This window comes from Heliangelus exortis, chromosome 23 (assembly GCF_036169615.1).
Source record: "Heliangelus exortis chromosome 23, bHelExo1.hap1, whole genome shotgun sequence".
Lineage (NCBI taxonomy): Eukaryota > Metazoa > Chordata > Aves > Apodiformes > Trochilidae > Heliangelus > Heliangelus exortis.
Window position 1 is genome coordinate 3,425,167 of NC_092444.1, and position 11,467 is coordinate 3,436,633.

At 49.0% G+C, this 11,467-nt stretch overlaps 2 protein-coding genes across 4 annotated transcripts; both read right to left on the reverse strand.

Annotated features, from left to right (window-relative positions):
• Window positions 1-130: 130 nt before the first annotated feature.
• On the reverse strand, window positions 131-2,028 carry LOC139806996 (basic phospholipase A2 homolog blK-PLA2-like). Of its 3 annotated transcripts, none has more exons than XM_071767405.1 (5): window positions 1,938-2,028; window positions 1,507-1,559; window positions 1,085-1,229; window positions 467-573; window positions 131-393 (listed from the first exon to the last, which is right to left on the reverse strand). In XM_071767405.1, exons 2-5 carry the CDS (start codon window positions 1,544-1,546, stop codon window positions 269-271), a joined length of 417 nt encoding a protein of 138 aa, XP_071623506.1. In that variant the 5' UTR covers window positions 1,547-1,559; window positions 1,938-2,028; the 3' UTR covers window positions 131-268. The 3 variants fall into 3 exon arrangements, with proteins under 3 accessions (XP_071623506.1, XP_071623504.1, XP_071623505.1); XM_071767403.1 differs by having other exon boundaries at window positions 467-591; XM_071767404.1 differs by lacking the exon at window positions 1,938-2,028 and having other exon boundaries at window positions 467-591; window positions 1,507-1,638.
• A 2,278-nt stretch (window positions 2,029-4,306) lies between these two features.
• LOC139806896 (phospholipase A2, membrane associated-like) lies at window positions 4,307-6,005 on the reverse strand. Its single transcript, XM_071767152.1, has 4 exons — window positions 5,843-6,005; window positions 5,212-5,356; window positions 4,863-4,969; window positions 4,307-4,755 (listed from the first exon to the last, which is right to left on the reverse strand). The coding sequence occupies exons 1-4, from the start codon at window positions 5,973-5,975 to the stop codon at window positions 4,610-4,612; spliced, it is 531 nt and encodes a 176-aa protein (XP_071623253.1). The 5' UTR covers window positions 5,976-6,005; the 3' UTR covers window positions 4,307-4,609.
• Between the last annotated feature and the right edge of the window lie 5,462 nt (window positions 6,006-11,467).

An 11,467-nucleotide genomic window follows, 5' to 3' on the forward strand; every position in this document is an offset into this window, starting at 1 on the left:
AACCTCCCCTTTTTCCCATGGGTTGTGACGCAGGGGCTAAGGACAGAGTTTTCCCAAAGTTTGGGGTGTGTTTGGGGAGGAGATTACTGGGATTTTACTACCCAGCAGCTGCTCGCAGAGGACCAGTGTAGCTAAAGCACATTGTTTATTTTCACACTGATTGAATTGACAGGAGCAGTACTGACACGGGCTGTGCAGACAGGGACAGGGAAGAGGAGTGGGGATGCAGGACCCCTGAGTGTGCTCCTGTCCCACATCCCAGCTCCCATCACCTGCACAGGTGCTTGAGATAGAAGTGGTAGCGTTTGTTGTAACTCCCCAGGTTTCTCTTCAGGCAGAGTGCCAGGCTGCGGTCGCACTCGCAGGAGAGCTGTCCACACCAGGAGACCTCACCTGTAGGCAGAAGTAAACCCAAGGTCACCCTGGGCTTCTTGGGGGTCACCCCCTTTGACATGGTCCTACTTACTGCAGGAGGGGCTGCCACCCCACCAGCTGTAGTGATAACTTTGCTTCTTGGCATCGCAGTGGTAGGAAAGGAGTTTGTTGTAGCAGTAATCATGCAGCTGGCAGCACCTGTATGGGAGCTCAAGGCTTTGGGGTTTGGTGTTTTCTTTTTATCCCCCTACCCCTCAAATTTAAAGCCATGCAAGGATGTTGTTCAGCCTGGAGAAGAGAAGACTACAGTAGGGAGACCTTAGAGCACCTTCCAGTGCCTGAAAGGGGCTCCAGGAAAGCTGTGGAGGGACTTGGGACAAGGGCCTGGAGGGATGGGATGAGGGGGAATGGCTTTGAACTGGGAGAGGGGAGACTGAGGTTGGACATGGGGAAGAAATTGTTTAGTGTGAGGTTCAGTTCAATTGTTCAGTGCTGAGCCCCTGGCCCAGGTTTCCCAGAGAAGCTGTGGCTGCCCCATCCCTGGCAGTGTTGAGGTTGGAAGGGGCTTGGAGCACCCTGGGCTGGTGGGGAGGTGTCCCTTGCACATGGCAGGGGGCATGGGATTGGATGGACTTCCAACCCAAAACAGCCTGGGATTCTGTGAGTCTATGATGTGTTGGGGCAGGGTGGTTTTTAAGCAGGGTCTTACTTGTCCGTGGGGTCCTTGGGCTTCCCTTTGCCACCCAAGCCACAATAGCAGCCGTAGAAGGAGTAGTGCAGCAAAGCGTTCCTCCCCGTCACCTTTGTGATCATCTCCTGCAGATTCCAGAGGTTTCCATGAGCTGGGGACAAACCTGTGGGGAAAATCATTTGGGCTCACCCTGACAGCTGGCTCCTCAACAGCATCCCTGTCCCTCCAGCTCCCCCCACTGAAACCAGGCTGCTGATGTCTTAAAAAACAAGCAGGGACAATGGAGAGGAAACATGTCCCTGGCTCAGTGCCGGAGAGTTGCTGTGCATTTTGGAGAGGGGGTTAAAAGGGGGCAGATGAAGGAAGCACCAGTCTGGTCCTGCTTTCGATGGTGTAACTGCATGGAGAGCCCTGGGACTGCTGCAAGTGAGGACACTTACCCCAAGCAAACAGCATGGCAAAGGAGAGGAGAGAGTTCATCTGTCTGACAGCCCTGGGAGAGGAAACCAAACCATTTCTCCATTAGATTAGCTGCCTTATTGTATACTTCCCCTACATGTCCAGGGACAGAGATGCTCTGGGGATTAGGGGAGGTGAGGGGGTTGTGGATGCACCCGTTGCTTCAGCACATGGTGCTGCTGCCTCAGGGATGGGAATGGGATGGGGGAGAGGTGGGAAAAAGAAAAATGAAGGGAAAGAGAAAAGTTGGAGGAATGATCAGCTGCACCCCACCACTCTTGCCTCTGAGATGACATCTCAGGTAGCTTCCTCTTTGCTCTCACTTTCCTAGCATGAACCTCGCTCCCCACTTGCACCGTGGCTTTTGGTTAAAGTAGGAAAGGGGGGAGAAGTGTTCCTCCATCCCACTTACCTCCGGAAAACAGCTGCTTGATTGCTGCAGGGCCCTGCACTCTGATGAGCTTGATTTATATAGTGTTTTCCTCCCCCACGTCAGGTGCTTTTTTGTGCAAGTCCTGACTGGGTTTTTCTGTGAAGGAGAACTGTCCTTCCCCTTTACAGTAATGCACAAAACAGCTGGAGCCAGTGCTGGGTGGGATGAGCTGGCAATGCAGGGTCACTTCCACAGAATCACAGAATGTCTTTGCTTGGAAGAGACTTTCAGGATCACCCAATCCAAACTTTGACCAACACTGTAAGTTCACCACTAAGCCATGTCCCTTAGGACCAGATCCATACACTGTTTAGATACCTCCAGGTTTGGTGACTCCACCACTGCTCTGCGCAGACTGTTCCAGTGCCTGCCAACCCTTTCAGAGAAAAAATTGTTTCCTAATATCCAGCCCAAACCTTCTCTGGTGTTGTTTGCATCCATTTCCTCTGGTCCTATCACACTCCACCAAGAAGAGACTGTCTCCCTCCTCGCTTCAGTCTCCTGAGGTAGGTGATGAGACTGATAAAGTCTCCTCTCAGCCTCCTCTTTTCCAGACTGAACCAACTTCTGAAGCTTCCCTCCAGCACCTCTGTGTCCTTATGGTGAGGTGCCCAGAACTGAATGCAGTGTTCAAGGTGCAACCTCACCAGTGCTGAGTACACCTCCCCTCTTGACCACCTTTCCAGCACCAGGAGGAAGCCAGAACTCTGTCCCAAGCTTGAGATGCCCAAGGACCTTTTTCTCGTGCCCTCCCCAGCATGACAGTGCATTATCAGAGGGAGATGCAAGCCCTGTTTGAGATTTTCCATCCCAGCATCTGAAAAAAAAACCAACCAAAAAAAACCGACCCAAAAAACCCAGGTTCTGAGGAATTGTAGTTTGGGCACTGGCCCGCTCTCATGCTGCAAAGATGATTCAGGGTGAGTGATTGGGTCCTTGGGGTACCAAAATAAAAGCATCTCAAAACTTGCAGTTTTTAGAAACACGGGGTTGGGCAGACACTGGATGATTAAATACTCACCCATCACAAGCAAAATGGATGTTTGGGGATAAATAAGTGCAAATTTCCTTTATTTCTCTCTGTATGATTTTTCTCTCCCTCCTCACTACAAGCAGAACTCGTGCAGAAACCAGTCACCAATTCCACTGCCCTCCTCACTTAGCATCCACCTTGGGATGGATGAGGCTTTGAAATCTTCCCTCCTGTGTGGAGAACTATTCTTAAACCTTAATTTTTACATGTCACAGGGGGGTCTCAGATGATCTCCCACATTTTGCACTTCCATTATTCCTATTGAAAAAGAGAAAGATCCTGATAGGATTAACTCCTGTAAGGAGAGGAGATCAGGCCAAGCTGTTTGTGTGAGTTTACTTTATGTAGCATTAAAACGTAATATATGTTAATGAATTTGTAGTCATAACCAGTAAAATTCAGGGTTAAACTGAGAAAAAGTGAACAAAGCAGCTGAGACGTGTCATTTTCCACTAGAGCAATGTAACCAAATGCAAGGCTAGAACAGGATTAACTTCTGTCTCGAAGATAATTAAAAGTCTTGCTCTTAAAACAAGACACTGCCGAGGCCATTTAGGTGCCAGCTGGGCACCAAAGAACGTGAACATCTCCACAAGAAGAACATAAAAGATGTCACCACCAACAGATAAGAAGAAAGTTATGGCTAGGGTCTGATATCGCCTTGTAACGATACAATGAAGTCAGCAAGAATTGAGAATGTAACGATGTTGTAACCTCCCCTTTTATGGTATAAATACCCTAAACCTTTCCCTTAACCCTCGGAACTCTTTGTCCAGCGAGAGCTGGGAGTCCCCCGGACCCGCAAATAAATACCTTTTACTGTTTAAAGGCTTAAAACTCTGTCTCTAAATAGTTTTATTGGGCCTTTTTAGGCTTCACTCTGTAACAAGATAATGAAGTTGGCGAAAACAAGAAAGGTAAAGGGTTCAAGTTTGAGGAAGACTTCTTACTTCATCCAAAGACCCCCTGACGACCGCCCGATATCTCCCCAGCTTGCCACTGGACTGGGGAATTAATTTGTTGACAATCCTCAGGAAGTTTTATTTGGTGGCATTTATTTGCCCCCATTTGATGCAAAGAGCTCCTCCACAGCTGAGGATTTGGCAGTAGCACTGTTGCTAGACCTGGCCAGGGAAGGAGTAAATTAACTGGCCGGGAATTACAACCACTTTGGATGTTCAGCCTTTTTAGTTTGCTGTGGGGATCATGAATATTTTGGGGTTTCCAGCAGCTGGTGTGAGATGCAAAAGTGCTCCCCAAACTGGGCAGCCCAGGTGATACCTTTCCAGTGTCCTTGAGAAAACACCACAGAGAATCCTTTTTAATACCTTTTATTTCATTATCTTTGCTGGGAAAGGAAATCAAGAGAGAAAAAGAGAGGAGGAAGGGGCCAAAAAAACCCCAAACCCCACAAAGAACAAAATAAGGAAGCTGGGTCTTTCTGGGAGCTGGGGGATTTCCATCTGTAATGCACATGTATCCTTCCTCACCCTGAGCATTGCCTTGCAGGGAGCTTTGCTGTCTCTGGCTCGGTGCAGCACCCACATCAGGCTTGTCTTGTGGTATCAATGGGGAAAACCAGTCAGTATTTGCAAGCATGGGTGCAGATTTCTCTCCTTCAGCACTGGAGCTTACTGCCTCTGCATTTCAGCCTCAAATAGAGGCGGTAGGATGGGTTGTAGGAATCCAAAGTGCTGGAGAAGCACGAAGCCACTGCCTTGTCACACAGGCAGGTCTCTCTCTTGCACCAGCTCTGCTCCTTACCTGTGGGGGGGAAAAAAACAAACAACCCGTAGTGTTCAGTGATGCCAGCTGATGGCAAAGAATCAGCGATGGGGGCTCCTGGGCAACCTCTGCCTAGTGGTACTCACTGCAGATGATGTTTCCATCAGCGATATTGAAGTGGTAGGGGGTGATCAGGGGTCTGCATTGGCCCTCTCGCAGCTTCCTGTAGCAGCAGTCATGGGCATGGCAGCACCTGTGAGGGACACCCTCTCAAATTGCTGCCCCTGAGCCCCCCTGTGCCACACTGGGATGAAAGAAGGTCCAGCCTTGAATTTAAGGTCAGATAAGAGGAGGGGATGACAAGGAATCAACAAGAGGTGGCTGCGAAACTCTCAGAACCCCCCCCTCTCTGAGCACCCCAGGCAGCCAGCAAGGAGATTTTTAGGGACCCCCACCCTGTTGGCAGTGGGTAGGGATGTTTTTCCAGGTACTCACAGGTCAGTGGGGTCCACCGGGCTCCCTCTGCCCCCGATGCCACAGAAACACCCATACCAGCTGTAGGAGAGCAGAGCGCTTTTCCCTGTGGCTGACCTGATCATCTGCTCCAGCTCCAAAACGCTGCTGTGAGCCAGCAGCAGCCCTGCAAGGGGGGCAGTCAGTGCTGAGAGAGGAGGTAGGCAGCATTCCCCACACCTTCCACCAGGCAGAGGAATTAAATAAGTCACTTTTATGCATGTGAACCGTGAGAAGCCCCAAAAATCCTCCTCGGTATTTTATCTGGTTTCTGCAACTACTGAATATGGTCTGGTCTGGCAGAAGGTTTCAGTGTCTCTGTACAGGCTGTGCTGTGTTTGCATCCTGCCACCAGCACTGCCCCACTGCAAGGATCAATAAAATAAATACAGATCTTTTAAATAAATACAGAACTGAGCATCCCAAGCCCTCAACACCATGAAGATATCCAGGACTATAGCAGCGCTACACAAAACATTAGAGAGAAACTGCAAAATTTAAACAAAAAACTAAATTGTGCACCGAGTCTCTGGGTTTTCTAATTTTTCTTTTTTTTTTTTTTTTCCTGGGTATATGAGATCCCAGCCTGGCCTACTGAAACTGGGGAACTTACCACAAGCCAAAACCACAGCAAAAAGGTTCTTCATCCTTGGGGCTGTCCCTGTAGAAGGAGACAGAAAGAGCAGATAATGAGCAGGACAGCATGGAGCCAGCTGGATGCACCCTGGTGATATTAGTGTCACCATTACTGGGTAAAGAGCATTGTGAAGGTACCACCATGCCCAAGCACCCACAGCTGATACCCAGTGGGGCATCTTGACTCCTCTTGACTCCCGCCCCTCTCTGATGAAATACAAGGGCAATAAAATCCCTCCTTACCCCTGCCTGGACTTCACAGCTCTGAAACTGCTGGCTTTGTGAGTTCCCTTTATATGAATGGTGAGGTCCAACCCCTTCTCACTCTGTGCTGATGGGGGCAGAGGGGGTCTTGCCAAGTGGCTCCTTGCTGCATAAGAAGGACCCCCATCCTTCCCCTGGACAAGAAACGCAGTTTCCCACAGCATTCCTGTTCTCTCCATCATGTGTCTCCTGGGCATGCAGCTGTCACCATCTCAGCCTATTGTGGCTTCTGGATGAGGCTAGTCAAGGTCTTGATGGTGGTCATAAAACATTTTGGTGGCAGGACAGAGAGGATGAAAGTGGTTTGTGCCCAGAGCTGGCACCGTGGAGGTTGTCACAACCTTGTTCTAGCTGCTGTGGTGGTGTTTTGGCCTTGCTGACATCTCAAGCAGATGCTTGGTGGTGCTCACACCCTGCAGCCTTAGGAATGGTTTCTCTTGGGTCTTTTCTGTGCAATTTCCTCCCCCATATCCATGTCTACATCCAAACCCAGCCACACCAAACAGAGGATGAACACCAGTGTCTCATTTCATGGGTGTGTGGTTTTCCTGTCCTGCCCTCATGGCATGGGAGACCTTGGGAGCGTGTGGGCAAAGGGTCTTTGAAATTAAATCATCAGCCATGGAAAAAACAACTTGGAATGCTTTTGGAATACAGTTCATTTAATCACCACAGCTGAGATGTGGTAATACCAAGACACCAAGGCAGCAGAAAGCCAGGGGAGATAAGAAACAAAAGCTGCTATCTGCCCTGCCAAAATTTGGGGCCAAAAGCAAACAGAGACACAGAGGCTCAGTATCAGGAGTGCATGCAGGGCCCCAGCACCAATGATTAAAGACGCTTCAAGGGAACCGTGTTTGAAGTGAGAGAAAAAATAGCCCAGAGGTCTGTGTTCAAGGAGAAAACTCCGCACTGAATTTCTTGAGAGCTGCCAAAGCTGCTTGTTGAAAGAGACATCACCTCCCCAGCTGTCTTGTGGGGCTGGCAGAGATGTCCATCCCCAGACTTTTCTTCCCTTCAACCTTTTACTTCTGCCTGCCTAGTGGGAAAAGCCAAACTAGTAATAAATAAAAGCATCTGAGCCTGATAAGGAAAAGATGGGGAGCAGCAGCTCACCTGCATCCCTACTGAGGCTTGTCAAGTGGCTTAACCGCTTGCTGGCTGCAGAAGCAGTCACCTCCAGATACCACATTGCAAACAGGCATCACACCAATGCCCAAACCCCTTGCCTTCCCCTCCTGACTTTCCAAGCCATCCTTGGCGATCAAACACCCCACTTTCCCATCTCATCCACAAAAAAACCCTCTTCCTTTCTAGATTTTCCCCATTGTGGTATTCGTTGAGTGGTTGGTGTTGCAGGTCCTCACCCTGTGGTGTGGGTTTGCTGCTGTGTTAGCCCTGATCTCTGGGGGAGATCTTGCTTTTCAGCTGCAGTTTGGCTAAACCTGTGTGAAAGGCACCTCAAGGGAGGGCAGAGACCTGGATTCACACAGGGACCACTGAGACTGAGGATCCCCAGGCAGACTGAACCAAATCCCCCCCACATTTTAAGTTCGCGTTTGTTCACTCTTGAAACATGAATTTGAAATATAATTTGATCTCCAAGCATGTGTCGTAGGTGTGGTATCACGGAACACCCTGTGGATGGGATGAGCTGCTACATGATGAGATTCTTTCCTTTTTTAGTGCTTTTCTGCCTTGATCTTCCTCCACCCAAGCAGTGGAGATCCCCGAGCTGGTGGTAGGTAAGTTTATCTTCAGTTATTTATTGCTCATTTCTTGCTGCCTTTGATGGGGGTGTGGTAGCCGAAGAAGCATCTGGTTACCAAGAAATGGGTTGAAAAAAGGATTAACAGCACAGATGGCAATGTTGGTGCTTCCTTCCCCCAAGGACAGCTGACTCAGGGATGGTTTAAACCCTGTGGGACAAAGGGAACCCCTCTCCCCATCTGTATTTTTAAACGTTTAAAATAATAATATTATTATTCATAGATTATAATTTAATAAATTGTATTATTGCTTTTAAAATAGCATTGTATTTTTAAACTTTCAGGGTTTAGAAAACACCTAGGGTTTTGGTATCCAAGTGGGGTGCAAAGGGGTGGGTTTGCTCTGGGTGGGCTGCGGGAAAACAGAGCTCCTACAGGAAGGGACAAGGGAGAGATGGGGACAACCGTGGTCGCACACTGATCTGGGGTGTGGGCGAGGACCCTGCTGCCACCGTTCCGCTCACCCCCGCCCCTTTTTTGTCTCCCGCGACGAAGCGGCCAGGGCCGCACACAGCCGTGAGGGCCTTGCCGGGCCTGGCCACCCCCTCACACCCACGCCAGGATTTCACGGCACCCTCGGGCCCAGCCCGCAGGCCAGGCAGCCACCAATACCACGGCCCTGGCCTCGCCGCGCTCCGGGAGTCCTGGGGGAGGGACGGAGCGAGGGAGCGGGGGGCAGCGGCAGGACCCCGGATCAGACATCCCCAGGGGCGCGACAGGGCGGCTACAAGACCCCGATAACTGGCTGGAGGACCGCGCCGCTCTGGCCGCTTCCTCTCTCTGGTTGCGGAGCGCCCGGAAGTGGCGGCGGTCACCGTGGCAACGTGTCTGTCTGTGCCGGCGGCGGCGGTGGGGCCGGGGTCTGGCTATGGAGGTGGTTTTCAGTGGTCAGTCCTTGTGTCTGGGAGCCAAGTTCGGACGTTTGGAATTCTGGAGGAGAAATTGGTCAGAATAAGGCTAGGGTTGGGGTTTTGATAATCATAAAGCCTTTAGTTCCAGGGACTCTGGGAATTGAAAAGGCATGTGAAGGCAAGTGTGACACTGAATCATATTTGTACCTCTCATTCTGGCCACCCATGGGGCTTGGGTCCTAAGCCTGAGCCCAAAGTAATCCATAAATTAAGGGCTAGGGTTCAGAAAACATAAGCCCTACAGTTCCAGGGACACTGGATATGTAAAAGCATGCCAAGGGAATTATGACACTGAATCAAATTTGCACCTTTCACTCCTTTCTGAGTTGGGCCACACATAGTGCTTGGCACGTAAGCCACAGTGCCAAAATTTCCATATTATTGGGCTTAGGGTTAGAGTTCAGAAAACCATACAGTTCCAGGGACACTGTGGATGGAAAAGTCATGCCAAGGGAAGTATGACACTGCATCAAATTTACACCTTCCACACCTTTCTGATTCTGGCTGACTATGGTGCAGGGGACCTAAACTTAAAGAATTCCATACTATTATGCTCTGATCCTTGTCCCCAAGTAACTGCTGGAATTTCTGATGTGCTTTAGTGAACGTTTTCTGCCTTCTGTGTTCTGAGTGGTTTTTGCAGCCCCAGGGTTAAAAATGCAGCTGTGGGAAGGGACAGGGGTAGGGGTAGAGTGTCATGATCTTTGATGGGCTGCCAGTGGGACTGAGGCAGCCCAGGTGGGGCAGTCAGGTGAAGGAGGGGTTTTTCACAAGGGATTGTGGGGAGGTTGTTGGGGCAGGGACAAGGACATATAAGCCTCCACATATGGTCAGGGGTAAAGTCTGTTCTGGGAATGGCAGGCAGGTTCTGGACAAGTTGTTTTGAAACTCTTGCCATTTTAGGTTCCCAAAGTGATGATGGCTGCAGTGTTCAACTCCAGAAAGAGCAGGTAAGTATAATAAAATCGAGATATTCAAATATGTAAGGTGTTGTGGAGGAGTTGGTGTTGACTGTTGTGGGAACAACTGTGGGTGTTCAGAACTTCTTAGTTCCGTTTAGGAGCTAAGTGTGGATGTTTAAAATTTTGGATGCCAAAACTGGCAAAAGTGGGAGAGTGGAAGAGGGGGTGAACAGTTGAGGTTTTTGGTACTAAAGGAAACCTGTAGCCTGATTGTTGGTGGTGCTGTGGGTAGGGTTCCATGCGAGGATTGGGGCCAGCCAAAGTTTTCAGTGGTCACTCTTTGCATTTGTTTGCCAGTCCTGTTCATTCGGTGTTTTGGGCACCTATTAAGAAGAGTGGAAGAGTGGCCACCGAGGGCTGATATATTCTAGGTTTTTGGTAAATTGCAAGCAGGTATCCCGATTGTTGGTGGTGCTGTGGGTAGGGTTCCATGTGAGGGCTAGGGCCAGCAAAAGTTTTCAGTGGTCACTTGTCGGGAAGAGCGCAGTGGACAACACTCAGAATAACATAATCGAAGTATTGCCGTTTACTGAGAGTAGCAGTAGCCCTTTTATACATAGGCTGATAACATAGGTATAGTGCTGATTGGTACAACACATTCTTCATATGCCACAGGGCGCTATCTAACTGGTTAAATACAGCTGTTTATGTGCTGTCTATGTGATGCATTCCCATCCTGTTATTCTTCTTTTCTGCTGCCAACTCCCTTATCTTTTGCCTGGAGCTGATCTTTTAGTAACCTCGCACCTGGGCCTCAAGGCCCTTAGCTCACTCTGCCTAAAGCTAAATAGTCAGGATTGCTCACATGTCCATTGTCTTCCAAAAACTTTCCCAACAGTCACTCTTTGCATGGTTTTGCCAGACTTCCTTTGGAGTTTTGGGAGCCCTATTGAGCAAGATTAGGAGGGTGGCCGCTGACGGGTGGTATATTCAGACTTTTGATAAAATGCAAACCTGTAGCCTGGTCATTCGTGGTGCTGTGGGTAGGGTTTTATGTGAGAGTTAGCGCCAGCCAAAGTTTTCAGTGGTCACTCTTTGCATGGTTTTGCCAGTCCCGTTTGTTCTGATTTTTGGGAGCCTGTTAAGCAAGAGTGGGAGAATGGCCGCTGAGGGGTGGTATATTTGTGGTTTTTGGTAAAATGCAAACCTGTAGCCTGATTGGTGGTGCTTTGGGTGGGGAATATACTCCTTGAGGTGGTATATATATATATATGCTATGTCGAGAAATACTTCAATTCAGAACTGGTCAGAAACAGAATTCCAAATAGATTTGTGCTGCCTGTGCAATAAAAAAAGGAAACAGATGTTCTGATTTGTTTAAATTAAAGTAGCATAAGTTTAAGTGAGGATTAGCCTCCCCTGTTAGAGACGGGATAAGCAGAGTGTGCCATATAACACCTGAGGCATAAAGCCCATATTTGCTATATATAACCCTCACATGGAAAAACAAATGCAAAGAGTGACCAGTGAAAACTTCAACTAGCCCTAACCCTTACATGGAACCCTACCCACAGCACCACCAACAATTGAGCTATGGGTTTGCATTTTACCAAAACATTCAATTATACCACCCATTGGCAGTCACTCTCTTTCTCTTGCTTAATAAGATTCTAAAACTATGAATGAACGGGACTGGAAAAACCATGCAAAGAGTGACTGCTGAGAACTTTGGCTGGCCCTAACCCTCACATGCAAC